Genomic DNA, 25,406 nt, shown 5'->3' on the forward strand with positions numbered 1-25,406 from the left:
CAAACAAACAAAACCGAAGTTTCCTCTATTCCTATTGCAATTCACTCCGCAGAAATTTACTGAGTACGTTCTGCGTTCTAGCTAAGGAATTCCAAGGTTTCCAGCTCATCAGTAATTAGTGAATGTTTATTATGTCTCCTTAGTAAAGATCAAAATGTCACTTAAGTAAAGAAAGTTTTCTCTGGCAGCATATTCAGTTTCATGAATGATTCCTTAGAGTAAAATTAACAAAACAAGCTCTTGTTTGCTCTTCTCTCTGTAAGAGTTGTCATTAATCAGAATAGGCTGGTTTTCACTGGATTTCTGCTGGGTTCTGCGTATTGTTGTCGCTCAGAACTGGGAGGGGGGTCCATGCCATGCTTGCAAGCCAACATCGTCGTTCAAAACACGTTGGCTTCGGCCACAGAAAGGAGTGAGGTACTGATGCATGCTTCCAAACCTTACGCTAAGTGAATGAAGCCAGACACAAATGGCCACGTGTTGTATGATTCTGTTTAGATGAAATATACAGAATCCATAGATCCAAAAAGACAAAGCACAGATTGGGGGTTGCCCGTGGCTAGGAGGATGATGGCGGGGGTGTGCAGAGAAACTGCCTAGTGGGTGCAGTTTTCTTTTGGGGTGATGATGTTTTGGAACAGATGGAGGGCTGGTGACACCACATTATGACTTTATTCATGGCCACTGAATTGTTCACTTTGAAACGGTTAATTTTATGTTACGTGAATTTTACCCCAATTGAAAATGTATACCAAGAATGTTTTCTTAAATTTTTTGAAAAAGCATATGGCATTTGTGTACTTGCAGTATATGTGATTACATTCTGCAGACACAATGGTGGTGTTTATAGTATCTGGCAGGCGTTTTTATTCAATAAATGTCACTAATAAAACTATTTGGGAACTGTGTAATCATTGGGGAACCCCCCCCCCGGAATCACCATTGTAGGGGGGGGGAAATTTTTTCCCATTTCCCCTTCTAGGTCCTTTGATCTAATAATTAGACATAAGACAAATCAACAAGAAAAACAAATCTAATTTGGTATGTATGGAAGCCCATAAAAATATGAGACTCAAAGAAGTGACCAAAGTAGGCAGCTTTTATACCTTTTTGACAAGAAAACAATCAATCTGTGAAGATTTGGCAAGACAAAGAAGTTTGGGTGTGGGGTAGCAAATTAGGAAAGAAGTAGCAAGGCTTATTTATTCTTAGTTCTCAGCCTTGAGTTCCCTATCTCTGGTGGTAGAGATGCCTTCTACCCTGCTTGCAGGAGGAGGGTGCCTTTTGCGTGGGAGATTTAGTTCCTGCTTTCAGGGGGGTGAAGGAGGGTCAGAGGGTTTTTCTCACCCTGGCTCTTTTTTTTTTTAATTCTATTTTATTATGTTATGTTAATCCCCATACATTACATCATTAGTTTTTGATGTAGTGTTCCATGATTCATTGTTTGCGTATAACACCCAGTGCTCCATGCAGAACGTGCCCTCTTTAATACCCATCACCAGGCTAACCCATCCCCCCACCCCTCTCCCCTCTAGAACCCTCAGTTTGTTTCTCAGAGTCCATAGTCTCTCATGGTTCATCTCTTAAGCAACTTTAACTCAAAATAATTGGGATGTCAAAGTGGCAGATTTGGGGGGGTGGCATGGTCTGCTACTGTCCCCATCCTAACTATTTAAGATTTTCACCTAGAACTTTACCCATCTATCTGTGTTATCTCACTGTCTAATTGCCTGTCTTAAATTTTACGTCTTCCCAAGAACCTTTGTATTCATTTCTACTCAAGTTATTACTGTGATGTTGGAAGCTTGCATTTGGAATAACTCCTGTGGTAGAATCATTTCTGAAAATCCATTCCCATGCTGGCTCTCCTCTTAGACATCATTAATGAAAGTGTCAACTAGAAAGGTCACGAACAGCAGTGCCTGGAGCACCCCACTGATCATCTGAGTAGAATTTGATATATTGCCTTTAATAATTGCCCTGTCCTTGTCAACTAATTCTCAGTTCACGTTGGAGGCCTTATGGTCAATACAATTAAAATTAATTTTTCTCATTTTATGGTAGTGAGATGCTCTTCAATACCATTCTGGGGATACCTGAATACCAAAACTTCCCCCGCACCCCCTCCCCACCCCCCAGCTACTGGGCATCCACTTCTGTGTAATGATTATGAGAGTTAATGACCGTGGTTCCCATAATAATGGAGAGCTGATTTTTCACTTCTGGATCACCCTGTGCGGGCTGTTCCTTTTCCTGGCTTTAATCAGCACGCTGTTCCACTGCTTATTAGTACGTCTAAGGCCGGAGGAAATAGCAGGTGCAGCTTCTGTTCACTTTGCCTGGCTCGCAGCCTGTTTTCAGCCTAAAAACTGCTTTGGGCGCTGAGGGCGGGGATCGGTGGTGGTGAATTAAGTGGATGCATGGTTTATCCTTCTGTGAAAGCTTCCCCTGATAGATGGACACCTGAAGCTACAGTGAGAGCCTCAGAGTTGGGTGCATTCTGGTGCGATCCTCAGCCCCCGTTTTTCCCACCGAGGGTGGAGCCCCAGCAGAGCTAGTTTTATTTAAAATACTGAAACTGACAATCCGGGGGTTTCAGAGGGAAGGAGGGTGGGGAAGGGGGTGACAGGGTGGTGGGTATTGAGGAGGGCACGTGCTGTGACGCATACTGGGTGTGGTACGCAGCTAATGAATCACTGAACACTACATCAAAAACTAATGATGTACTACACAGCGGCTAACTGAACATAATAAAAAAAATAATAAAATACTGACACTGGAATCTTAAGTGGGCCGCCCAGACTGGTCTGAAATTCAGTCCCCTTTCCGACTCAGTCTAGTCTTTCTTGCTCCAGAATGACTCTGATTCCCTCAGTCTTTGGGCCTCCATACCCTCCGCTCACGCTTCGCGGGTGCTCTTGGCCCTTACGTCCCTGTGAGAATACAAGGTGGAGCTAAGTAGCTGTCTTCCCACCATCAGCTCTGCGAGCCCGTGTTTGCATCTCTGTGTTCCGCCTGACTTCCAGCCACGAGCCGTGAATTCTTGCTCCGAAGGCCCCATCGCTCCCTCACACCCAAGAACTGTGTTTCTTGAGGTTTCCTTGTTCTCGCTATTTCTTCACTTTCTTCCTCCCACTGGATTATTCCCGTCAACATGTACATATACTCAGTAACTTGCACAGTAAGACAGATGCTGTCATGGCCCCTTCATCTGCGAAGGTGTGTTTCAGCTTCCCTGGGAGAATTCTGTCCTGAGAGAGCTGTTCGTCCTAACTCTCCCCATCTCCTTCCCTCCAGCAGACCCCCCGGCCTCCTCAGACTAACCTTTCTGTCTCCACCGCACCCACAACGTCGTTCCTGCCAACGACCGCCTCCATCTTGCCAAATCAAGCCACAAATTCTCAGCCCTCTTCCTAACCTCTCTGCAGTGTGGGACCCACTGTTCTTCAGGAAACATTTGCTTCAGTTGGCTTCTAACGCTAAGCATGGTTTCTTTCTTTGCCCCCCTACGATACCCACCGGTTTTCACTGAAGGCTCTCCTACATATGGAATCCAGGAAGCTGTTCGTCTTCTCACAAATGTGTACAAGATGATTCATCTGTATCTTGGGAGACTGAAATAAGTCAGTGCTTCTTAATCACTATCAAAGACATAGCAGATTTACCGTAGCTACATACTAGTAAATCATTTTGGCCATCTGTTAATGAACGTAACGCATTTCATCTGACCGGTCACCTTCACTTAGTCTTCCTGGCATTTCAGTTAAAGGATGCCGAACCGTTCGCCTCTTCTCTGAACTTCCTACCAGACTGTTCAGGTGGTTGCCGGATGCTTCAGACCTTCACAGAGCCATCGAAAGTGACAATGCTGATGGGGATTTGAAACTTCCACATGTGCCTTTAGAGTATCAGCCACAACTCGAAAGATGTTTAGAATGTCTTCCGAAAAATAAAACTTCAAACAGCATATTTTCCACTGTTCTTTTGGAGTTTTTGCGAAATGGCTTGTGAAAAGCAATTTAACTTGAATCCCTGTGAAGAGTTGGGGGCCTGGACAGGTTTTTGCATTTTTTCATACACCTTCGTTACTGAACACTTAGAGAAAAAGAGCTTAAGTGCTGTTTTGGTTTCTTGCATTAATGAAGAGACTTTGAGGCCAGACACTTAAGAGTCGTTACATAATGAGGCTCTCACGGTGGAGACCTTGCCAGATGAGACAGAAACTCCGAGAGCTTGTGGATTAGCCGTGAGATGGGTCTCTGTCAGTTACGGCTCTGGATACCGAGGGGCGGCAGTTGGCGGTGATTGAACGCAGAATGTCTTTGCTTCTGTTTTACTCTAACTGCCCGTCTGTTGGTTTAACGTCATGCAGTTGTTTCTGATAGAATAACTAACCCTTGGAGCCCTGGCTCCAGTATATTTATAGATAGTTTTTCTTACTATCGGTTCCTTCTACATTGTTGAGGAGATAGGCCAGAAGGAAAGTTATGAAACGGTGGATTGAAGAACTGGCTCAATGGATAAGAAAAGTTGCCTTGTGTACATGTTTCTGGCTGCCCTGAAGTCTTCCACTTCTCTCCCTCAATTCTCTGAAAGCCACTCTGGCTTTATTGTCCTTCTGGTGGCGAAGGTAAAAGTCTCACTTGGCCATTTTGCCTTTCTTCACATTATTTGGTACATTAGTGGTTGACCTCTTTCCCTTAGAACCTTCTCAGACCTTGGTTTCCATGGCAACGTTACTGTCAGGCCGCCCTCCCTCCCCTTGCCTCCCAGCCCCCAGCTCTGTCGGGCTTTCTGCCGCTTCGGGGTCCTCCCATGTTTCTCGTACTCCTTGACCAGATACTCAGCTGAACTGCTGCTTGTGGGCATCCTTTGTCGTCCGTAAGCGCAACTTCTTATCAGAAACCCGCTTGTCTTCTGCTGCTTCCCCGTGGGCAGACCTACCTTCCGCTCTCTTCCTTGCATCTTGCCCTTCTCCTAGCTCCGTGGCAATTCCAAATGCGGAGGTGACATCGTTCTTCGTTTGGGTTCCTTTATGAAGTTTCTGCTGCTCTGTTCAGAGAGCCCCTTAAAGTGCAAAACCTGGGATTTACTTTGAGACTTGAATTCAATCCATCCTCAGTGTAAACACTGGCATAATTTTGTTTTATTGGTGCTTTTTCAGGATAATCCTAGTTCATCGTTATTTGAAATATTTATTTTGAGGACCCTGTGCTGCCGTTTTCTGACATCAATTTCCACTCATTTCATTTCCATATTGTATAGTATAAATACATACCACTTCTAGGAAGTCTTGACAATTAAAAGCAGCTTTGTCAACTTCTGGATTTTCTTGAAAAAAAAGTATAGGGTTCTTTCACTAAATTCTTTAGTACTTCTTTTAAGTTGTGGCTTTCTATGATTTTTAAAATGATTAACTCTCCAGTCCAGACATATTTGAGGAATGTGTTTCAATAAGGTTTTTTCTCCTGTACAAATAGATCAGGACGTTCTACATCCAGCATATATTTGGACGTATACTGGTAACGTGGGTCATCGATCCTTCAGGCCTGTTAAGTCTGCGGCTTGTCTGGAGGTTCCTGCAGTATGTTCGTGTGCCTTAAATCAAAGACCCACTTCCAACATCTGTAGGATGACTGACTGTTCTGGTTTGCCCGGGACTGAGGGCAGGAGTGACGAGGCCCCTGCAAACGCTAGTTAAATTATCCTTAGAGTGGAGTAGTTAGCAAGTTTACCAGACTAAAAGCACCTTAAGGACTGATTTCTCGGATCACTTACATTTAAATCTGTGTATGTAAATATCAACCATGTTATTAACCCAGAACATATTTATTTATTCTAATTATACAAAGATAATCTGTCTATATATAATCCAATTATACTTAAATATTTTTATATAAAAAATTAAATACAAAGTCACACTTTCTCTACATCAGCTTGTTTTTTTTTTTTTTCTAAGATTTTATTTATTTATTTGAGAGAGAGAGAGAGTGAGCACGAGAGGGGGGAGCAGGAGAGGGAGAAGCAGACGCCCCGCCGAGCAGGGAGCCTCTACATCAGCTTGTTAATAAATGTGGGGCTTTTCCATTTATTCATTCTTTAAATCTATATTTTTTGAGCAGGTACTGTTGGCCTCATATAAAATACCAAATGCAAAAGATGATTATGAACAGGATTATTATCACTTCAGAAATTCCCAACACTTACTAGATTTTTGTTGGTAATTTGGGCCCCATTCCAGGTTTTCAGAGTCCGCAAACATTTATATAAGTGCCATCTGGTTGGTGTCTCATTGGCCATGAGAACTCCAGCTCCCATTCCCTGGACTTTAAGTGTGTGACAAATGTTCCATTAAATTGACTCATCTCGATAGTTAACTTCTTCTGCCCGTGTTGCTGGTTATTCATGCATTGTGTGAGCCCTACACCTTTTCATTAGCTTGTGAGAGAAGTATTTGTTTACAGTTGTCAAACCCTGCTCCCAAGACTAAGCCCGTAATAGGAAGGAAACTGAGCACGGTGTCACCGTGGGTCAAGGCAGAAACAGACCACACACTTGGCCTTGAAGTTTACCCTGAGAATCTGCCACAGGCAAGCTGGCTTGGTTAGCTGGGTCACCTCAAAACAACCCTGAATGGCCCATCTTTAAGGAGGGGACAGATTCCCTGTTTGGCCGGCTACAGATCAGAGTACTGCTGAGCACCAGAAAATTGTTGCTGCAAATCCAGCACCTGAATAGCGCCGGGCATATAGTAGGTGCTCAATAAAATTTTGCCCAGGAGATCCTGTCCTGATGTTGTTAGCATCTCAGGATACAGGAGATCATCCCCTGAACTCATATTCTGTATTTCATGATTCAGCACAGAGTTCAATATTATTTTGCAACCATTTACTTGGCATTTTTTTCTAGCTCCTCTAACTTTTAAAGGCTGTGACGGCAACTTATTTTTTCTTTGTCTCTCTGCATGACAGAGGACAGTGACTGGACTCTTGAAAAAAAAATACTGAATTTTTAGTGACATCGATGAATGGGAAACATTGATACTTTCTGACAGATAGACTAATTAAATCCCTAGACACGACATGGGTTTGAAGGGGGACTGTGTGAATTAATGAAACCTTAAATAAATTTCCCTCTCCATGTCAAGCTCCTTGTAGTGAAGTGCTAGGAGAGGAAGATTGTAGAATAGTGATTGATGTTGTAGGGTAAGGCTTTGATGGCATTAAGTGATTATTTTACCTGGGATATGCTTATGTTGGTAATCAGTGTCTATTTTATTGGGATACAGCATCAATATATCAATTAACAGTAGGAAAATAGACACTTCTCTCGCACCTGGAGTAGAGCTCATGTTGTCTCGCATGGACTTCAACACAGCAGGAAATTATCTTACGATTTTTCTAATGATTTCATAAAATAAGCCTTACTGATTAGAAATAGAAAAGCTGGATTCATCATAAAAGTCTTTCTTCAAAAAGAAGAAGAAGAAGAAAGAAACCATCAGAAAACATTCAGTGTGGTAATAAGAGACAAAACCACCACAGGCGGGCTCATCTCCACAGCCTGTTAAATGGATCCATGAAAAAAAGCACAGCAGGATGGCAGACCCCATTTTTCTGATCACAGACTCTTAGAAATTCTGAGATTCTAACAGGTGGACCCAGACATGCAAACAAGCCCGGGTTCAAAAGCATGTTGGACTCAGGCTGGGATGTGAAAACATTTTCATTTTGGATAACTTGCCAAGGATGGATGAGGTATTGTGGCCCTAAGAGCTAATCCTTAATCTCAGCCCAGTCCCCACCCACCGTATGAAACAGCAGTTAAACCAAGAGAGAATTAGTTTTAAAAGCAACACAGATTTTTCAGATTTTTTTTAATCCCCTCTTCCTTCTCTACCCTTACTTTACCTTTGTTCCTCTTTGGTTTTCGAGGCTCTTGTTAACCTCAAAGAACCGCTATGAATGTTAGCACTGAATAATATCTTCCCCAGCGGTCTCCCCCTGGTGTGAATCCCAGATCGCTCTCCCACCATTCACTCACATTTTTCTTTATGGAATGTTGGATGTCAGCAATGGCCCTCTGAAATAAATTCAGTGTTCTCTTAAAAAGGCACCGTTTAAGAGCGCCTGGGTGGCTCAGTTGGCTGTGTCTGCCTTCAGCTGAGGTCATGATCACAGGGTCCTGGGATCAAGTCCTGCATCTGGCTCCCCACTGAGTGGGGAGTCTGCTTCTCCTTCTCCCTCTGCCCCTACCCCCGCCCCACTAGTGCTCTCTCTCTTGCTTTCTCTCTCTCAAATAAACTAAAAAAAAAAAAAAAAAAAACAACTACATTTAGTCCCTACAATGAAAGTGAATTCATATATGGAGACCTCCATTTCTTTTTTCTCTGGGGGGGAGTGGGTTTTCCCCTAGGAACAAGAGAAACTTTATGACCTGGTATTGTAAGAAAGAAGTTGAGACTGTATGTTTCTACAAATCTCGAACATGGGTCTTCTGGTTTAACTGTGGCAGAATGCATTACCGCAGTCTTGAAATGCATGCTTATCAACAGTAGTGATTTCCTTTCATGTAAGACGGGCATTTAAATGGACATTAGGAGAAACCAAGGGATTAATGGATTTTTTTAAGGGCTTATTATCTTTAACAGCATTAGGTCAGTGTCATCATGTGGTATGCTTTATCCTGATTACTAATGGGTAGAGAGAAAATGAAGATTTGTTCATCATCTTCCAGGTAGTAAATTCCCAATAGTAGATAATGCCCAACAGTAGATATTATAAGTTCTATATTAGAAACCTGAACTTTAGGAGGAGAGAACGTTTTGTTATCCGGCATCAGTGATGGTCATTGTAGACATATTGAAAGTGCATTTTACTGGCTTGTTTTTTACTTTAACAATAACCCCAAATTAAAATCCCTTCCTTCGTTTGCACCAACATATTACTAATTCCATGTGCACCCTTTTCATCCTGAGTTGGTTACAAGTCTTTCCCCTGCCCTACCAGGCTGTGCTCACCTTCCAGTCTGGAACTGTAACTTACTCATTTCCCCACTTGTAACAACTTGGCTCAGTGCTCAGTTCATAGGTGTTCAATAAATAACGTTGTGTGTGCTCTGCTGGCCGCTTCTCTGGGGTCATTTTTACTTGCAGCATTTAGGTAATTTCCATAGGTTTTGGTTTTTGTTTTACTTACAGAGCAGTGGGGCTGTTTATTGGCATTCATTTCAGCAAAGGAGGATCCTGAACATTGAAGTCTCACCCATTTTATGAAAACTTCTGTACACGGTTTAGTCACATACTGTAGCAAGAATCCGATCAGCGACATTTTGTAACATTTTTTACTGGTAGCTAGGACTCAGCTGTGACACATAAAGAAGGTTGAATAGTGGAGAGAACTTGTCATGTGAAATCAGAAAGACCTGAACTCAGTGATCTGGTGAGTCAGGTTTTTCCAAATTGTGGGTCAGGATATGTTGGTGGGATACAATGAGTGGGACACGTCTAATATATTTTCTTAAGTAATAAAAATATAATTTTTCAAAGTAATAGGCTGGGAACGGATAAAACATTTCATGTTATTTCAAGGATCTTTTTGTTTCAGAGATACAGACTGGTTTATGTGTGTGTGTGTGTGTGTGTGTGTGTGTGTGTGTGAAACTGGGTCACAATCTAAAATGTAGATTGTCGTCAAGAAAAAGTTTTAAAAACACGAAGCTTTGGGTCTTTGAATGTTTCGTCATTCTGAGCCTTGAATTTCTCATCTGTTAAATGAGATTAATGGTGACCATTTTGAGGGTTTTTTCTGAGGATTAATGGCAGTAATACATGCAAGGTACTTTGCATAGCACCTAATTTACATGATAGGCGTGCAAAAGATGTTACCTTTTCCTAAAACTAATCCACTTAAAATTTAATTGATTAGGATCTATTCAAGTGTACACAGTATTGAGTCAAGATTTAAATCCGTGAAACTAATTTTTAAAATACTTTCTGATTTGAAAGACAGTGATGTTAAAAATTAATCAGGAAGGACATCGCTTAATTAATTCACTCTGTTTATTGATTTTTCTTTGAGATTGTCACTTTTCAGTTCAATAAAAGTATTTTTAATTTATCAACCCATTTACTCAAGTAATATTTTTAGAAGCTGGAATATGTCCAAAGGAACATGACAGAAATTTTTAGATGACTCCAAACTTACGCTATGAGAAATAGTTAAATAATCCGGTGAGAGCTTACAAAAGATAATACTCAAGTGACATTGATTTCATATATTAAAAGGATTATTTCATGCCAGAGAAATTACATTAATTAAATATGTTCTTGGAAGAAGGAAGAGTGAAGACAAGTTTATTGGAAGTTATGGAATAATAGAGTTTAGCTCAAAACCAGAAACAAGGAATTATTCTTGAGACTGGTCCTGAACCACCGCAGCTATTTTAGGAGGGATGTTCCTCTGAGAAGGGAGGGTGTGTATGTTTGGATTTGTGATGGTACAGATCATCTTTCAGTTTAAAGACCTGATGATTTTTTACATTGGCTTTTACGGGTTAGCTATCCTGATCGGCTCTATATCAAACTTTTATATCAAGTAGTCCCATATGGCATATGCACATCAGACGTGCATTTTCCATAAATGGGCCTGGAAACAGAGTCTGGTAGAAACTGCTGAGGAACATGCATGTTTTTATCTGTGAAGGAATCCTTGTATCTATCGGGTCCGTTTTCATCTAGTGACAGACATTAAATTGCTTATCCCTGGCTTTACTCTGGATTTCTTCCTTCATTTTGTTGGTTACTGTTTGCTGAGTACTTAGAAGCAAAAGTAGAAAAGAGACTGTCCATTGCTCATTTTTAGCAGTTTAGTGAGTGTAATAAGCCTTGCTGTGAATGTAGACAAGGTTGGGGCTTGTGAGCATGGGAGCACCTATAAGGAAGAAGAACATGAGAGGTAAAGTAATGGTGGCTGGAGGGTGAGAGGTGATGCTAGAGAAATAAGATGGTTAGTCTCACCACGAAGCAGACCAGGAGGGCACCTGGGTGGCTCAGTTGGTTAAGCGACTGCCTTCAGCTCGGGTCATGATCCCGGAGTCCCAGGATCGAGTCCCGCATCGGGCTCCCTGCTCGGCAGGGAGTCTTCTTCTCCCTCTGACCCTACCCCCTCTTGTGCTCTCTCTCTCTCAAATAAATAAAATAAAATAAATTTAAAAAAAGAAGCAGACCAAGAAAGGCATGGTAGGGAAAGGTGATGGTAGGGAAGGACTTTTTTTTTTTTTTTTTCCTGTAGCCTTTAGGGAATGCTTTGAGTGGCTTTAGATTTTGTTGGGAAAAGAGAATAACTGAAAGGATGCCCTCGATCGTAACATAGTCTTGGTACCTGAAAATGGCTCTCCCCTCCAACGTAATTTGCAGACGAGAAATCAGAGTTGTGTAAAATGTGACCTGATTTGCCCAAGTAATACAGAGCTAGAATCAGAACATGTGTTTCTTGACTTTGAATGCACCCTCTTTCTCATATCCGTCTTGATGGGTTACTGCCCTGAAACATTCTGAGTCTGATGGCCTCAGGCACCTGGACCCGTTCTGTCAGGGGTTTTAGCCACAGATTGTAATGCGTCCTGGATCTTCCAGGAGTAACGCAGCGTGGGTTGTTCGAATGGATCATATTGCTGAATGAGGGCTCAGACGTCTTCTCACTCAGAGGTTTTCAAATGTTACTTTAATAGGGAAACCCTCTGTTCCCACAATACTCTGTAGCAGTCTAATATATAGAGCAGAGGTTTGTTGTTGTTTAAAAAAAAAAAAAAAAGATGCTGTAGCTGAAATGAGTATTAGGGATCTGGACCATGGCCTGCTCCTACCCCCCCACTGGCCCCCCCTTACCAACCCCTAGGTTTCCAAAATGCACCAAAATTAAAAAAAAAAAAAAAAAAAAAAGTCTACTTGCTGGCCCTTATTTTATGACCAGGGTTTCTTTGAATGCAGGGGAAAGAGGACATTATTTCAGACTTCCTGAAGAAAAATCCATTTTCTCAAATGTGGCAAAAATGGCCTGCAGGGGCAGATTGCAGCGAGCATGAGTCTAGGGGAGTCCAGTGGAAGGGAAGACATGAAATATGAGGAAATCGGCCTTTATACTGTCCAAAACAGATATTTGTAAGTATTAATCAACTGGAGTGTAACCGACTCACCATTTCTAAGAACTTTCCCAAAGAAAACAAAATCTGGGAAGATAGGCATATTTCTCTTAATATAAATTATTGTTAGTGCTGATTTGAAATCGTTTTGTGTAGATGTTTGGTAGGGTCTGCAGTGATGGCTATTTTTAGGGAATCTGCAAAGTATCGTCTGGTTTGGACAAGCCACCCCACCCTGTAATCTGATGGGACAGGGCCTCGAAAGGTTTCCTTTCATGGGTTACCTGGAAATCACCTGCAGCCTCCAGAGCCTTCCTGGGATGAGGTTCGGTGATCTTTGGGTAAGGGAAATGGAGGAGGGGCCAGGATCAAGCAAGTGACGGATCCCAGAAGGTAGTCCCCAAGCCAGGTTGGGTTGTTACTGATGTTTTTAATGATTCCATTGCCAGTGAGCTCATGTCTTAGAATCTCCCCGGACCTGAGGCTTCCCCAAGATGGTGGCATATTCATAACCCATTTCAACGCTTTTTCCGTCCTAAATCCTTGGCCGAATGCTTAATAGTATCCGCTACTTCCTTGTCTGGAGAGTCTTCTTGCCCGGCACCGCACACCAGCTTGGCACACAGGGGTAACTCCCCCTCAGGAAGAAAGTGAGTCTGCGTGCCCGTGGTGCCGATCACCAGCACGTTTTTCTTCAGGTCGATGGAACACTGGTGTCTCCTGAGCATGTCTAGTCCTAGAAGCATGTCCATGGGTTGCTCCTCCAGGACAGAGAACGAGCACTGGAGGAAGTCGCCTTCAATCTGAATCTGGGCTAGATGGACCCGGCCAACAATTCTCTGCGTGCCCACCCCTTTGGCGATGCCAGCCCAGCGGCGGTCCACCAGCCGTATGATGTTACATCTCTCGGCACAAGCTTGGCTCACAATGGTCATCTGGGCACCGGAGTCCACGAAAGCCTTCAGAGGGTGTCCGTTCACTTTGCAGTTGATGTAGAGCATGGTCACCTGCCCGAAACTCTCCGGAGCCTCTTCCATCGCCATGCTCATGTTTTCCTCAATGTTCTGCTGCCGGATTTCTTCTTCTATTTTGGCCTGAGCTTCCAAATCACAGGGGTCGGCGGCGAAGAGACGCAGCCGCTCCTGCTCTCGCAGGGCCCTCTCCCTCTGCTGCCGCAGGAGGACCTGAGAGAAGGTCTCGAGGTTCCCGCTGAGCAGGGCTTCGGCCAGGGGCTGGTTGCGCTCCTTGAGCAGCGACAGGTCGTGGGGGCTGGACAGCAGCATGCTCCGGATCAGGGCCGGGCTGTCCAGGCCTCGCGCGCACGGCCTCTTCTCTCCGGAGGCCAGGCCGCGGGGCTGCGGGCCGCGCGGGGCCCGGTGCGGCGCGTGCGGCGCGCGGCAGCCCGCCGTCCCCGGCTCGGCCGCCCCCGGGCAGTCCGTGCGCCGCAGGCTGGCGCTCCGTCCGGGCGGCCGAGGCCCCGCGCTGTGCTTCTGCAGCAGCACCACCACGTCGCCGTCTCGGAGGCCGTAGGAGCCCAGGGAGCAGTGGTCGTCGGCCAGCAGCCGCTCCAGGAAGATGAGCTGGGTCTCGTCGGCGGGGACGCCGGACTCGAGCTCACAGAGCAGGCGGAAGTCGTGCAGCTCGACGTCGGGGCTGACCTGGAGGGAGAAGGTGGCCTCGGACAGGTCCCTCCGCACGCAGTACACGGTGACCAGCATGACAGGGGCCCGGGCGGGCCGGGCGGGCCCCGGGCATCGGGGTGTCCTCTGGCTGGCTGGAGCCGGTCTCGCCGGCGGTGCGGCTGCCCCTCGGGGTGCGCCGCCTGCGCTGAGCGTCGTCCTCGGCTCGGCGAGGCCCAGCCGCTCGCCCGCCTCAGCGCCGCCTGCGCGGCCGCCCGGAACCCTGCGGGGCGGCGTGCGTTCCAGGCTCGTTTGTGTGGCGCTGCGTGGAACTCGGAGCCCCGTTCGCTCGGAGGCGCCCGACTCCGGGCCGCGCGGCCCCCAGCCCAGCCCCTCCAGGCCCGCGGCGCGGCCCCCAGCCCAGCCCCTCCAGCCCCGCGGCGCGGCCCCCAGCCCAGCCCCTCCAGGCCCGCCGCGCGGCCCCCAGCCCAGCCCAGCCCCTCCAGGCCCGCCGCGCGGCCCCCAGCCCAGCCCAGCCCCTCCAGCCCCGCGGCGCGCGTGTCGTGCAAGACGCGATTTCAGCCCTTCCTGCACAGCTTGGCCACTCGAGAGCCGTGTCCGTGTTCCTGCGCGTGCACCCCACACGGGAGTGCGTGTTTGCCGCGTGGCGGGTAGCGTGCGCTGAGCTCGGGGCGAAGGATGGCTCAGCCCTGCGCCTGGCCGCGGGGACCTCAGCTCCTCGGGGGGACCGACGGTCAGCGCGTGAGTCCGAACACTGGAGCTCAGCTTGCAGAAGCCAGAATTCATGACAAGGCCGGTGGTGGTCCCCAGAGAAGGGAGCCTGACTTCGAAGGGCGGGGTGTGACGCTGCAAAGAGAAGGATTGCAACCGATTTAGAGAGTCCTTCCTGGATCCCGGGAATATGTAACAGTATCCCTAAGCAAGAATCCTCCCTCCAAAAGTATAAAGAGGGAGGGAAAGAAAAGAGAGAAAGGAGAAGGGAAATGGGAAGGATTCGAAGCAGGTGTGTGTGATGTGTATTTATTTTTTCATTTACTTGATTTAAGGAAGAGGTTTCTCACGAGCTGGGAAGGCCCCGAGGGGGCAGGAGGACCAGGAGATGCTTTCTCGTTGGTTCAGAGGGGACGCTGTTGCTAGGAGATGAAAACAGGAGGAGGACCAAAGCCAACGCGGGGCGCGAAGGGTGGTTCTTGAGTAGAACGGACAGGCGGCGTCCAGCCATCGGATGTGGGGAGGGTGAAGAACAGAGTGTGTGGATAAAGGCAAGACCCGTTCGCAGCAGGCGAACACCTCCAGGGGACGTGTGAGATGAGCTTGCGAGGAGACCAGTCCGACGCGGGTTCTGGAGCAGAGTGCATCCTGAATGCCTCTCTGTGCGTCTGTGGCTCCCTCTCGGCCGTAGGGCACGCTGCCCTCCCCCACACACCAGAGTGCGGGCTCGCGGGCGGCCGGAGAGAGGTCCTTGGGGCAGGTGGCGCTGGGTAGAATCCTTGGGTGCCACTTCCTTCTCTGTATTCTCGAAGTGTTTGTGAGGAGCTCCTCGGCCCTGGCTTGGCCTTCCCGTGTGTGAGTCAACCTCCTCTGCCTTGCCCAACCCCCCTTTTAATTTCAAGTTTTGTCAGACCTGCACCATCAGAGGTTGCCTCAGCCGAAAGAACTTTTTTAGTTTCTGTTTCTCCTGTTTGTCTCAGATGAAGGATTGTATCTCACTCAGTGGTCCAATTACCACTGTATTTCCATACTCATATTCACTTACATTGGAAATGTTGACTGAACGCCCAGTGTGTGTGAAGCGTGTGCTAAGTTCTGGGGATGCACACATGAGTAATGTTTCGTGCAGGCTATGCTCGTAGAGGAGCCACAGTCTGAAAGAGGACATGTGCCCATGTGCACACACGTATGCACACACATGTGTACACACGCATGTATACACAGGCACACACACATACATGCACACACATGTATGCACATGCATGCACACATATGCATGCACACATGCACACACATACACACAATACACATGCATGCACACACGCATACACACATGTATACACACATGCACACACGCATACACACGTATGCATACACACATGTATACACATGTGTAAACACATATACACACACACACACATGTATGCATATGCACACACACAAATCACAGGGGGGTAAAAAATACCAGAGAAGTCAATACAACATGAGAGAAATGAGTAATATCTGGAGAACAAATGGAGAACGTGGAGAGGGTGCCAACAGGGAAGGCTTCCTGAAAGTCCTGGGCTTGGAGAGACGGCGAGAAGTCAGCCACAGGGGGTGAACGTGGTGTAGACTGAGAGCTGGGAAGTGCGGGGCCCGACTTCACACCCTTAACCAGAAAGGCAGTGGCATTTCAGGAAAAGGAGGATTTTATAAAATTGTAGGGGGAAAAAATCTAGCATTATAATTTTCACGTAGAAAATTATTAATTATTTAGAGCAGTTCTTCACTATTTGTAGAGATGGATGGCCCTTTGACTCAAAATATTAAGTTAACAAATTTCTTCTGTAGTTCTTGGTGTCCTGATAAGTTCGTCAGAGATCAGCCGTGGTGGTGCTGAGCTCGAGAGCAACTGTAAGAGGAGATCCGTAGCGTCCAGACGACTCTGCCAGAAGCCAGCAAGGCTCCGATTCCACGTCCTTTTTCACTTCCCACCAACCAACTTTGCACAGTTCGGTTTTAAAATCTTAGTAAGTTAGGGAGATAATGCAAGGGTTTTGTTTTCTTAAACAGTGGATGAAATTATTTTTGTAGAATAAGCTTCCCTCCCCCCCTTTTTTTTGGCAGAGCAAGAATCCAGGGTTCACATTCAAAAGAAGCTAACATCTTTTTTTTTTCATATTACCGTTGTTTGATACTGAACATAATTAAGCTTTGCAGTCTGTTTTATTAGCTTGCTGTAATTCTTTTGTTGGCATTTTGCATTTATGTGCCTTTTACTATTTTACCATTTTCTGGGAACACACAGTGGAAAGCAAGAAGCCTCAAGGTCTGGCCATTTAAGTGTCATCATTCTGTAGAATATCCCATAGGATTCAGGATTATCAGGGAGCTTAGTGTCCTCTATTCCAGCCACCGTGCAGGCCTTAAATCTCTGTTGCAGAGCAGCCTGGAATCTGAAGTGCTAAACACAGCCTTCTGGGGCTGTATATACTGTATGATTCTTTCATCTGACTCAGCACTGTGGGTGAGTCAGATACCATATAGGTAATTATCTTACCTCAAAATTGCAATTAAAAAGTTACTCTGATTATGTAATAAACTCAGGGATCACTGGGAGTATATATAAATACTCCTAAATATAAAATGTTCCCACACCATAAATTCCTGTTGCACAGGCTTTTGAGAAATGGGCTATCTGAATTATCTCGATGTGCAAATCCAGGTAACTGGAGGCTATTATAACTTCTCCTGAGGAGTTTCTGTGAAGTATATTCTCTTGCTTTTTCTTCCTTGGTAAGTACAGTATGGGAACATAATCAAACCTTTCTTCGATAAGTGAGACCCCTGCAAGGTCTCGGGGCTATCGCTCACAAAATCAATTCTCATTGTACAGCCTAAATACCCAGAAAATAGAAAAGATGACACTGATTTCATGCCGGCCAAGGAAACAGCCCTGAAGTTATTTTTTGGAATAAATCCACAATAATGCCCTTTATAATTTGCCTCTTTATAAAACCTTAATGCAGCCAAAAAAAAAAAAAATCCAGATAATTGATGGTTTCACTTAGTACAGTCAGCTGACGGCTTAAAGTTCCATGCCTCGCTTTGCAGGGCAAATAAATGTCTTTTCTGTGAAAAAGGAGTAGAGGCATCAATGTCAGTATGTAGCATATATAATAATTAAACCACATTAAGCAAATATATTAGCTTGCTGCATTTGGATTCCTTCCTTGAAATATGTGCCTGCTACTATTTTAAAAATAAAGTGTAATCTTAAGACAGGGCAATATTTACTTGAAATTCGCAAAGCAACTTAGGAAAGATGCAGAATTTTCAAAGCTGATGTAGAGGTTAAACCACGAATTTTCTTCCTGTTCTGCCATTCGCTTTATAATAATACAATAATTGTGCCTCCAAGGTTGCAAATGAATGACATTTATTTCTTTGGATAATTATTTAATAGGCACATTGACAATACTCTGATGAAAGTTCAAGCTTTCATTCATATGTTTGAAGGTTTCCCATTGGAGAGGTTTAGTATTGCCCATCTTTGAGATTTAAACACCATGATAAAACCTCTTAAATAAATGTATAAACAGTATATAATTGAAGAAACTCATGAGACCTGACAATTTATTCCATATCAATCTGCTGGCAACTCAGCTACTGAGTTTTTCTCTATTATAAGGAGACAGAATATGGACAGAAGACACACACACACACAAATATACATGTGTGGGGAGAGAGAAAGTCAGCAAGTGCACACTCAGTCTGGACATGTTTTCAATCACTTTGGATGTACAATTAAAAAATGATGTCATTTCCAGCAGGGAGCACTTTTAGGGGGCATTGTCTTTATCACTTTATTTTACAGGTTACTGTTTTAACATTTTGTCATGAAAAGGGATGCATTTTAAGTTATATATTGCATGTTGAAAATAATATCTCTTGATAGCTTTTGGCTTTACAGAACTTTTGGCTTTGGCTTTACTTTCCAAGTCTAGATATACATGTGTGTGTGTTTACTTATTTTTAAGAAGCTTTGCTGCTACAATTTTGTGCTTTATAGTCCCTTCCAGTGTCTTAATCATATGAGAAATACTCAGATGTGTAGGACACACACCTTATTACTGAAGGTTTGTAGATTACTTATAATTTGCGAGAGAAACACTTATAGATTAAATAAGTTTAATAAATTAAAGACATATTAAAAACAATTTATGGGGGCATCTGGGTGGCTCAGTTGGTTAAGCGTCTGACTCTTGGTTTCGGTTCAGGTCATGATCTCAGGGTCCTAGCATCAAGCCTCGCATCCGGCTCCATGCTTAGCGGGGAGTCTGCTTGTCCATCTCCCTCTCTCCCTCCCCTCCACTTGCTCTCTCTCTCAAATAAATAAATAAATATAATCTTTAAAAATATATGATTTCATGGGTTGATACTTACTTGTTTCTTAACTTCCAGTGTGCCTTAGTAAAAGAATGTTTCCATTTTTTAAATTTTTGCTCTATGGAGAATAACCATGTAAAAAATACTAATAGGGGGCGCCTGGGTGGCTCAGTGGGTTAAGCGTCTGCCTTCGGCTCGGGTCATGATCTCGGCATCCTGGGATTGAGCCCCACGTCGGGCTCTCCGCTCAGTGGGGAGTCTGCTTCTCTGTCTCTGTCTCTAATAAATAAAATCTTAAAAAAATAAAAAAATAAAATTACTGTGTGGGATGTTTCCTACATTAGTTTTTTTTTTTCTTTTTTTGATGTGAGATATCTTATTCAAACTTGAGCCCTACAAAGTTCCTAACAAAGGGCGTCAATCATGATGTACAAGCAAATGTGTTGGAATGACTGGGAAAATAGCCACAGCCCTATGGATTGGACAGGAATCCCCATCAAAGTGTCACTAACGTCCTAGATCTTCATAAGTCCTTTCTTAATGCTGCTAGGAGGATGCTGCTAAGGTCTGAAACCACTGTTAGTATTTGTTTTTTATTTAGTTCTAATTTACTTGTGATTTCTCTGCTGTTCCTCCTTGTTCTTCCTGTATAGTGATTCCTGGTGGGAAATCAGTGGAAGAAATCTATTCTTTGGGAATGTCTTGAATTGGCCCTATTAATTGTCCAGAAGAATATGTATTTGGAAAATTATAGACTTGTTTTTATTTACATACTTTGTTAAGCGTTTGCGCCATCTGGAGATGAGCTCAGAAACATGTTAATAATTTCTCATAGTAAAGATTTAATGGCCACATCCTATAAGCAAGTCATTGGACTAGTAGCTTCCAGGACAGAAGGATGACTCGGAGTCATTTTCCTCTTTCAAAGAACAAAATACCTACAAGGGGAGAGAAGACTCAAGTACTTTGAATTACTTTATGTACTAGAAGTTAATAAGAGTCATGATCGGTGTGTAAGTCAAACGTTGTGCTTGCTCAGAAGAGATGAATGCTCCCCGTTGGGGTCACGCAGGGCGTGGTCAGGACCCTGCAGAAGGCTCACTGCACACAGCGCTGCTGCGTTGGGCCCAGAGGAAGGATTTGGCCATCATGCCCTCTTACCTGCCTGGGTTTGCAGGAGCAGCCCTTGATCACAGCACTCATTGACTCCTTTCTCCTCACACAAACGTACGTCTCACTGTTCACTGTTGTCCTCGTAGCTGCTGTAACCAAACGGAGGCAGCAGCCTCCTGTCCCCAGCTTTCACACAGACACACACACAAGAGTTTCCGCCCATGTTTCCTTCCGGTCAGAGCCTTCCTGGTGAAGGGACGGTCTTGGCTCCACAAGGAAAACCCTGTGCGGTGCCCGGACTGAACTCTGCATGGCCTCTTCCTCAGTTCACCTTCACCTGCTTTATGGCGAGTGAAGGATTCCTTCAAGACGTTGGCATTCCGTTGCCCGTCTGTCTTAGCTTATGTTACTCTCTAGCCTGGGCAGAGGTTTCATTAGAAAATGGGCAGAGGCTACCACAGGAATATCCACAAGTCCTTGTGGTTGCTTTTAGTATAAATGTGTATAATCAGTGGATATCACACTTTAAAAGTGTTGATGGGACAACACACATATCTATGAGATGATGCAAAACTTCCTGAAATTAACCAGTTTTGACATTCTCCACACACATTCACCCCTGACACATGAGTAATAGCGTGCGGTCCTCTCAGACAGGGAGGATGTGAGGCCTCCAGCCACTGGCCAGGCCAGCTCCAAAGTGAGTGATGTGGCAAGTCACTTTATTTAAGCTGACACTTTGGGTCCAACTGTCTTTGCAGCGTGGATGTCCGCTAGTTTCCTGACAGGACAAAGATAGAGTGAAAAGGTCTCAAATAAATGCAAAAGCCCCCTGTACCATGATAACATGGTCTCCCGGATATTTCATTAATTATATGCATGATAGGTGATGTTTCTACAATGGCCTTTATAAAAGAGAGAATTTCCAGATTGTTGTTTATGTAACTTCCTCTATTCTAAACAGCAGCTGAGTTAATTGATCGCCATGGTAATTAGCATGGCTAAAGCCCATCTGTCAATAGGATTTCATTGTATTCCAACCATGAAAATGAGAAACAAAGCCTGATAAATAAAAGCTTTATTTGTAAAAAAAGCAAATAAAAGAGAAATCAACTCACATTCTGTTTTTCTCAGAAAAATTAAATTTAGCAGCCCAGATACAAGGATTCTTTCTTAGACCATCTTAATGGCATCCAGTGCAGAGCATTTTCCTTCCTATTATTAGAAAGGTTTGGAGGTGTTGGTGTCTCTGTTCTGAGACTCCCATGCCCGTCCTGCTCCATTATCGTTCCCATTCCACTTACGAATATTCTCTTTCACTCAGCTCATAAAATGTGCTCAACGACTGATAATGCTCTCGTTTACTCATGTATTGGTGAAATATTTCAGTGCTGCTTATGCACAGAACATAACTGGTCTCTTTCTGGAGACCTCCAGAGCACAAGAACTAATCCGAGTAACTGCGTACCCTAGCTTTCAAAATCAGAGACCCAATTTCTGATGTTGAAGAGAAAGAAGATAGGATCATTGATTGTTTTATTTCTTTGCAAGCTGTAAATGAAATGAAACAGAAAGGTCTCAGGCAACCCTAACAAAACTGTTTTTGAGTCTTTTATTTTTCTGCATTTCCTTATTTATCTTTCAAACAACTTAAGGCACTATTAATTTTGAGCAAACTCTTGGTTTTATTTTATGTTCTTACTGCAGTGTTTTTCATCGAGAATGGAGAGTTATGCTGAACGCTTTATGCCTGTGGCTGAGACACAGGACCAAATGTTCTAAGGATAACTCGTAAATTACTGCTTGTGCAACATGAAATAAATCTGGCATTCAATTAAAATAGAAATGTGGAGTCCTGCTGTAGTCATCGTTTCTGATATTAAAGTTGGGCTCCTAGACTATTTCTTTATAGAAGTTTAGAGCAAACCGGATCATCAGCTCTTGAATTTGCAGCAGACCAACCTAATAACAAACAGCAACAACCACAAAGAAAACCAATGACCACTTCATGCAGGAGATGCGATTTGTGTGGTTGGGATGGACGTGAGGGACGCCTTCCAGCAGTTGACCTCAGGTCACTCGACCTTCTCTTTCATAGTCCTAGGTGAGACCATTCTTTATGGTATGGAATTTTTCATCTAAAATAACTAGGACGATCCTAGATACAAGAAACCTTAATTGGAGGGGGAGTAAATCATGCTATAATTTTAATAAAATAGGCTCTCAGTGAATCACTTCTTAAAAAGAAAATTGTGTGTTCTGTTCCTTGAAACTATTGACTCATTCTGCCTCTGTGACTAAAAAGAAGGTCAACAAAACACAGGTATCTTCAGAAACTAGTATCAAAAATTTAATCAAAATATGTTATTCTATCCTTACATGAAACAACAGTGTTTATAACTACAATTCTGGAAGAACAGTCTCTCTCTCTCTCTCTCTCTCGCATGCACATGCACACACACGAACTGGCTAAGATACACAGACTAGTGAGATAGAAAGCCTTTTGTTGCTTTGAAGTCATAAAAATAGGGTTTAAGTTCCCTGAATTTGTCACTTATTATCTGAATGCCCTTGGACAAAGCATTAAATTCTCTGAGCTTCATTATCCTCTTTTGTAAAATGGGGATGATGACAATAATCTCTTTTCCATAGGATTTCCATGTGGACTTAATGGATAATTTGAATTTGTCTTGTAAATAGAACAACACTCTACCAAAGTCCATTATTGTTTCCCCATATGAGTAGAAACAGTAATTAGCAACCTGGAGAAGTAAGAAGAGAGGATGGAATTTATAAATCCTGAAGGAAATATGTCGATTAATTTTAACTGCTTCTTGACTTGAATTGGATGCTGTTGTGTCTTGAGAGCTGTCCCTGCTCACTTCAGCCTTGCGCTCTGAGCTGCCCAAAATAGTAGCAAGACCTGATTGCCAAATCTGTTTCAAAACCAGGAAGTAGGCTTCAAGGGTTGACCAAGCAAATCCGTTCATAGGACATTATGTCAACAGTTTATTCAGTGTCATTTTTAACCATCACAGTCTGCAAGGTGTTCTTGTAGGTTAAAGAAAGAGAACAACGAGGCCTGTGCTCATAAGGTGCTTATAGGATTATGAAGCAGACAGAACATAGTGTAAAGACAATCCATTCACCCTAATTAAGAGTGAAAAAGTATTACAGAGTAAATCAAGTTAGTAATACTTGAATGCAACCAAACAGTTGAGGTGGATGCCATGAATATAAGTGTCATCTTTCCCGTAAATTATGATTTAGAATCCCTGTTGTGGACAGTTACGTATTAGATGGGACAGTGAGAGGGCCTCATTCCATAGGTCACCTTCCTCAAAGGCCTTTTAAAAGAAAAAACAAAAAACACATTACAGAACTGAGGAAATCAAACCCTCAAAGTGGATACCCAGAGTCATTTGGACGGCCAGCCTAACCATGAGGCCCGAGGTTGCAAACCTGGGGGACTTCTTGGCACAATCGAGAGCAGCCATTTAAAAGTTCCCTTGAAGACCTGGCATGTTGACAGAGGTCATTGTCCTGTGGCTACTGGACAACAGATCTGATATCCCTCCTAGCAGGACCTTCAAACCTTGTTGATGGTGCACCTCATTACTTTAAAAAAAAAAAAGTTTGCTCACACTCTCAATGTTTATAAACTATTTTTTAATGGGGTATCTGGATGGTTCAGTTGGTTAAACGTCGACTCTTGATTTTGCCTCAGGTCACGATCTCGAGGTCCTGAGACCAAGCTCAGCAGGGAGTCTGCTCGAGATTCTCTCTCTTGCCCTCTGCCCCTCCCCTCCAAAATAAATAAATAAATCTTAAAAAAGTAAACTATTTTTAAATGGATCAGTTACAGCAAATACAAATAGAATTTCTGTTCTTTTCCCACCCTCACTAATGGATCTAGAGGTGTTAGAACGTCACTTTTTTGGGGGGGGGCTTACATTTATTTATTTTTTTTATTATGTTAATCCCCATACATTACATCATTAGTTTTAGATGTAGTGTTCCATGATTCATTGTTTGTGCATAACACCCAGTGCTCCATGCAGAACGTGCCCTCCTTAATACCCATCACCAGGCTAACCCATCCCCCCCAAGCCCCCCATCCCCCTCCCCTCTAGAACCCTCAGTTTGTTTTTCAGAGTCCATCGTCTCTCATGGTTCGTCTCCCCCTCTGATTACCCCCCCTTCATTCATTCTTCCCCTCCTGCTATCATCTTCTTCTTCTTCTTCTTCTTCTTCTTCTTCTTCTTCTTCTTCTTCTTCTTCTTCTTCTTCTTCTTCTTCTTCTTCTTCTTCTTCTTCTTCTTCTTCTTCTTCTTCTTCTTCTTCTTCTTCTTCTTCTTCTTCTTCTTCTTCTTCTTCTTCTTCTTCTTCTTTTTCTTCTTCTTCCTCTTCTTCTTTGTTTTTTAACATATACTGTATTATTTGTTTCAGAGGTGCAGGTCTGCGATTCAGCAGTCACTTTTGATCCTATTAGGAGACAACTCAGTCTCTGATGCCCTGACTCTATGGCCGAGGGCAGTTTCCTTTCAGGATGGAATAGGTTAGGGTCAAACTAGGAGGGCGGGAGTCCAAAGGAAGCCTGGCCCTGAGCAGCACTGCCCAGAAGCTCACGTGGAATGGGGCATTTATGGCTGAGGCCTTTCCTAACGCAGTGGTGTTCATGGGGTGCACGTCGAGAGCAGAGTGGGACAGCCTCGGGCACGGAGTGGGGAGCCAGCTCGGTGATGGGAGGGCCCACAGGAGCACACCCTCACCCCCCCACCAGGGTACGGCATATGGGGCAGGAATGCACAGGACATCGAGGGCCTCTGTGGAGAGTCCACGTAGGACCTGATGGGCAGTGAAAGGTTGGCTCCAAGAGAAAAGGGGCAAAGAAGAAAGATTCAGAAAGACTTCCCCTCTGCTTCCCAGTGGCGGGGCTCCAGTCCTTACAGCTCTGCTGCATAAACGCAGCTGGGATTCTGGGATGCTTGTGCTTGGGGAGCAGACACCATTGCTGACCCCACTGCTTCTCCCTGAGCCCGCATTTGTGTTCCTGTACGTGCTGTCGTCTTCCCATTTTCAGCGCCTGTGTGTCTTGGTTTCTCCGCACCTGGGGAGCTTGCTCAGTGCTCCTCAGCCTGGAACTACAGAAACAACTCATAAGCAGCGAAAGATGAGCGTCTGGGGATGAACACCCCGCTTCTCCATCTTTCTGTGGGGTGCTTCTCAAGGATGTTCTCTGTGGTTCCTCAGAGGGGTTGAACTGTAGGTTCTCACGGCAATAATGTGCTAGATCTTCTTGCTTTATCTCAGTTTACCACCTTCTCACTGGTGCTCCCTGGAATGAGCTCCCAAATAAGGACTCCTGCACCCTCCTCTGGGTCTCAGTGTCAGCACCTGAAGAGAGACCCTAAATGAATTTGGAGGAAG

General features: G+C 44.3%; 2 protein-coding genes across 3 annotated transcripts in view; one reads left to right on the plus strand and one right to left on the minus strand.

Moving 5' to 3' along the window:
• PDGFD (platelet derived growth factor D) overlaps positions 1-25,406 on the plus strand; it is a 215,595-nt gene that overhangs the window by 101,886 nt on the left and 88,303 nt on the right. The window lies entirely within an intron of this gene.
• DDI1 (DNA damage inducible 1 homolog 1) lies at positions 12,660-13,859 on the minus strand. Its single transcript, XM_021696504.2, has one exon. The coding sequence runs from the start codon at positions 13,857-13,859 to the stop codon at positions 12,660-12,662; it is 1,200 nt and encodes a 399-aa protein (XP_021552179.1).

This window comes from Neomonachus schauinslandi, chromosome 11, assembly GCF_002201575.2.
Source record: "Neomonachus schauinslandi chromosome 11, ASM220157v2, whole genome shotgun sequence".
Lineage (NCBI taxonomy): Eukaryota > Metazoa > Chordata > Mammalia > Carnivora > Phocidae > Neomonachus > Neomonachus schauinslandi.

Excerpts from the sequence above, each read along its gene's own strand:
- DDI1 (XM_021696504.2), bottom strand. The coding sequence starts at position 13,859 with ATGCTGGTCACCGTGTACTGCGTGCGGAGGGACCTGTCCGAGGCCACC.